The following is a 4,383-nucleotide window of genomic DNA, read 5'->3' as shown; positions in this document are numbered from 1 at the left end:
CTCGACATCCCTCTCGAGTAACCTATAACCAAGATTATTTGAGGTCTGTGTTTAAAGGTAAATCAATCACATTATCATGATCTCATCACGATTCGATTTTCATTATACAAATCCATGGATATCACAATATACTTATGCATTAAGCAATATAAAGTGATAAAATATTAAAAAAATAATAAGCAAAAAGACTACATATCATGTAACATGTGTCATCACTCATATTATTAGCTTACAGGGCACCTATGACTAGCAATCTCCCACTTGACCTAAAATCAATCACTTATGTGTCTGATCTCCATCAGACCCTTGTGATACTCATAAGCAATATGAGATAATGGATTTGTCAGTGGATCTATGATGTTATCTTAGGATGGAATCTCTTTTCACTACTACATCTCCTCAGGCCACACTATCTCTAATAAGTTGAAACCTCTTCAGTATACTTTTGATGAGACTCAGGTTCCCTTTGAGTAATCGTCCCGTAATTATCACAATACAAGAGTCGACTCCTCACTGCTCAGCATGACTCCTTTATTGTCTTGACTGTAATAATATACTTCACCTTTACGATCGAATCAATGCTAATATTTTACTTAGAACTCTTTTAACATACTATAAATTCGGATAAAAACCCCCTCTTATACCACCCCAAGCTCAACCCGTCTTCCTCCGTATCTCATAGTACTCCACCATCACTTATTCTGCAAACTAGCCAGCTAGCAACTAGTATGGCATCCACTAACATCCAGCAGTTGACACTCGAGGAGGAGGCAGGCATGTGTGCCTTACAACTAGGGAGCAGCTATGTCCTCCCCTTCACCCTCGAGGCCGCTATCAAGCTGCGGCTACTCAACATCTTCGTCAAGGCCGGTCCGGGCACCATGTTGAGCCAGGTTGACATCGCTGCCCAGCTGTCGACCAAGAACCCGCAGGCGGCCACCATGGTGGACCGAATGCTCCGCTTGCTCGCCACCAACAGTGTCATCAGCTGCACCATCCAAACCATAGCCGATGGCTGCCCTTCGAGGAAGTACGTACACATCCCTATGAAGGCTGCCTACGTGATGTTGCTGTTTGATTACATGAGTTGTCCATGGTTCAGCAAGGTGTTCAACGAATGACGGGCCACACGAACAAGAATCTACTCCGAGTCTACAGTGGCTTCAACGACATGGAGGTGCTTGTCGATGTCAACGGCATTGATGGCATATCCCTCCAAATGATCACCTCGAGGCACCGGCACATCAAGGGCATCAATTATAACCTCCTTCGTATTATCTCCGGTGCTCAACCCATGCCAGGTCTGCCATGAACATATTCTTTTACCATAAACAGCAACCTAGCTAGGAAGAAGTATTATCTTATACGTTCATGGCATGGTTTGGTTTCAGGAGTTGATCACATCAGCATAGACATGTTTGAGGCTATTCCGAGCAGAGATTCTCATGTCTTCTAATCACCGGACGCCCCACACTCATTGACATTATAAACGGGAAAGTATAATGCAATCTTTTTTACTCTTTTTCTTGATCTTGTTATATTATTAGTAATTATATGATTCAATAAAAAAATAATTAATCATTAATAATTAATACACGTGTGAATTAGTGCTCTCGTAAAAAAAATATCAGTTTGAAAATTTCATTCGATAAAACCCGTATTGGAAAACATTTAACCTCATAGAACATGTACGAGTAGTAAATAATTAAATCAATAAGTAATAACAATGAAAAACAAAAATAAAGTACACACCAAGTTTATATATAGTGGTTTAGTCGTTGCGACCTATGTCCACTCCTGATTCCTCTTATGTCGAGGCCATTGACATTTATTAACAATCTTCTTTTAATGGATGAAGACTAACTACCCTCTTACAACTCTTTCTCCTTTTCACGAGCTTAGGAGAGAACCTTTATACATCTCTCTTTTATACTAGACCTTACTTCTCACTTAGAAGAACTTTTGAGATGCTATACTTTAAAGAGTTTACAACTTTTTTCTCTCGAATTCTTTCCCCCTTTTTTTTACTCTTTTTTTTAATTACCCATGCAGGAATCTGTGAGGTATTTATAGACCCCAAATAGCTTTAAAAATTAGAGTCAAAACATAAATTCTCGGGTTTCGTAGAACCGGCGGTATCACGACCTATTAGTCTGACACTAGGCGGTACCACTGCCTGACACAATGACATTAAGCGATCCCACCGTCTAGTCTGGGTGGTACTATTAGGATCGAGTAAGCACTAAGAGGGGGGATGAATTAGTGTAGTGAAAAAATTACGTCGATTTGAAAATCTTCATACGATAAAAATCTGATTCTAATGAAAATTGTTTCATTTTTCTTGAATGAGTAGAGAAGCATAGTGTAAGTAAGGATTCAGTTTATAATAAAGGTAAATAGCAAGAAGTAAGTGCAAACTAGATTTTTATAGTGGTTCGATCATTGTGACCTATATCCACTCTCAATTCCTCTTCCATCAAGACAACCGGCATCCACTAATGGTCTTCCTTCAATAGGCGAAGACCAACCACCTTCTGACACTCTATTCTCCTTTTAACAGGCTCAGAAGAGAACCTTTACACCCCCCACAACCTCCTCTTTTAGACTTCGGTAACATTTAAGAGTTTGAGAGGAGTTCACACAAGATTACAACAGTGTTTTCTTCCTTTTTTTCTCTTAATTCTTATGCATGTTAACCATATTGAATCTCGTATTTTGATAATAAAACCAATCGATAAGTGTTTATGTTTTAATTTATATTTTGAGTGACGTAGGATGCTTTGATTAGGATAAGACAATTAAAGCAAGAAAAATCATGTTGGGCCAAAGAAACATGTCCGAAGATTGGACATCGAGCCGGTGGATTGGTCGACATACTGACAGAAGACTTCGGGCCGTAGATTTGGGCATCGGGCCAAGAAGAGCGGACATTGCGCCAAGGATATCGGAGTTGCGAAGTCAACTAGCCGATTAGGCAATAGGCCGTAGGAGAGGATGATGCACCGAAGAATCGGATGAAGCGTCAAGAGACCAATGACATGCTAGACAACTTGATTAATGCTTAGTATTAATTGTCTAGATCGAAGTTTGTTTTGCATGTGTAGGATTAACTATGATGGAAGTAAGACATGCAACGGGAGTTACGCCGGAGTCAAGACCATGATCACATTGGGGGTTCGAGAGTTCGACGGAAGTCCGGATGGTCGTTGGAGGTTCTACGGGAACAAATCCGAGAAGTACAAGAGCTTGCCAAAGAAGCTCATCGGAACTCGCCAAGTGGATCGTCATAAGTCCAGGAGTTTGCCGGAAGTCTGCCGAAGCATCGTCGAGGGTTCGTCGGATGTTCGTCGGAAGTTCGCCGGAAGAACCAGTTGACGCACAAGAGCAAGTTGCAGTAAATATCTTAAGAAATATAGTAGTTAGCATGTACATTAAGTTAGAAATGGGAGATTATCCCATTAACTAAATTTGGGGGCAATTGGGCCCTTTGGTGGATCAGCCCATTCAGACCCAGATTTCCTAGCCGACAGTGGCACCGCCTGGGTCGGCGGTGACACCACCTAGGAGCACAGTCTCCTAGGAAAGCTGGGTGGTGCAACCGCCTAGGTCAGGTGGTGGTACTGCCTGGGCTCAGTCTCCGAGCGAGACTGGGTGGTGGTACCGCCCCTGTCAGGCGATGGTACCGCTTGAGCTAGGTCTCTGAGCGATAGTACCGCCTGAGCTCGGTCTCCGAGCGATAGTACCACCCAATTATGGCGGTAGTACCACCAGGACCATGAAAATTCGGGAGATGACATTTTTGCGCTCCAAATTTAAACCAGTTTAGGGCCTATATAAACCCCACCCTTTCCTGCATGAAAAGGCACCGAAAGCTTGATCTTACTCTGTGATTTTAGAGTTCAAAAGTGTTGTAAAGGCCAAAAATTCCCCTCCCTCTTTTCTCCCAAGTTTTGATCATTCAAGAGATGAGTGAAAATTCTATAAGGGTTGTCTCCTAAGCCCTTCAAAATGAGTAAAACTGTAAAAGGGTGGTTGGCCTTCACCTATTGAAGGAAGGCCTCTAGTAGACATTGGTGACCTCGTTAGAGGAGGAAGCCGAAAGTGGATGTAGGTCAGTTTGACCGAACCATTCTAAAATCTGATTTGTATTTCCTTTGTGCTATTTATCTTAATTGCAAACTGCCTTCCTTACTTTAATTCAAATACGTTTCCATAAGCTTTCAAAGTTATTATCTGCACGAAGTGATTTTTACGTCAGAATCGGATTTCAACGTACGAGAGATATTACGAAGTTATTGTTTAGATCCGCTATACTAACTCAAACCCCCCCCCCCCCCCACCACCACCCTCTTAGTGCTCTCGATCCTAACAATTGGTATTAGA

At 41.8% G+C, this 4,383-nt stretch overlaps 1 protein-coding gene across 1 annotated transcript; it reads left to right on the top strand.

Moving 5' to 3' along the window:
- The first annotated feature begins 728 nt into the window (after positions 1–728).
- On the top strand, positions 729–1,456 carry LOC103974741 (inositol 4-methyltransferase-like). Its single transcript, XM_065084523.1, has 3 exons — positions 729–1,061; positions 1,103–1,301; positions 1,392–1,456. Exons 1-3 carry the CDS (start codon positions 729–731, stop codon positions 1,454–1,456), a joined length of 597 nt encoding a protein of 198 aa, XP_064940595.1.
- The last annotated feature ends 2,927 nt before the right edge of the window (positions 1,457–4,383 follow it).

The sequence above is a fragment of the Musa acuminata genome, chromosome BXJ1-9 (genome assembly GCF_036884655.1).
Source record: "Musa acuminata AAA Group cultivar baxijiao chromosome BXJ1-9, Cavendish_Baxijiao_AAA, whole genome shotgun sequence".
Lineage (NCBI taxonomy): Eukaryota > Viridiplantae > Streptophyta > Magnoliopsida > Zingiberales > Musaceae > Musa > Musa acuminata.
Note: the sequence above shows the minus strand (reverse complement) of the source record. Positions and strands in the feature narration are given on the sequence as shown.

What these genes read in the sequence shown, in the direction of transcription:
- LOC103974741 (XM_065084523.1), top strand. Translation starts at nt 729, where the DNA reads ATGGCATCCACTAACATCCAGCAGTTGACACTCGAGGAGGAGGCAGGC. An exon ending in TCCCTATGAAGGCTGCCTAC is followed by an intron (nt 1,062 to 1,102) that starts GTGATGTTGCTG and finishes TCCATGGTTCAG; the next exon opens with CAAGGTGTTCAACGAATGAC. An exon ending in CGGTGCTCAACCCATGCCAG is followed by an intron (nt 1,302 to 1,391) that starts GTCTGCCATGAA and finishes GTTTGGTTTCAG; the next exon opens with GAGTTGATCACATCAGCATA.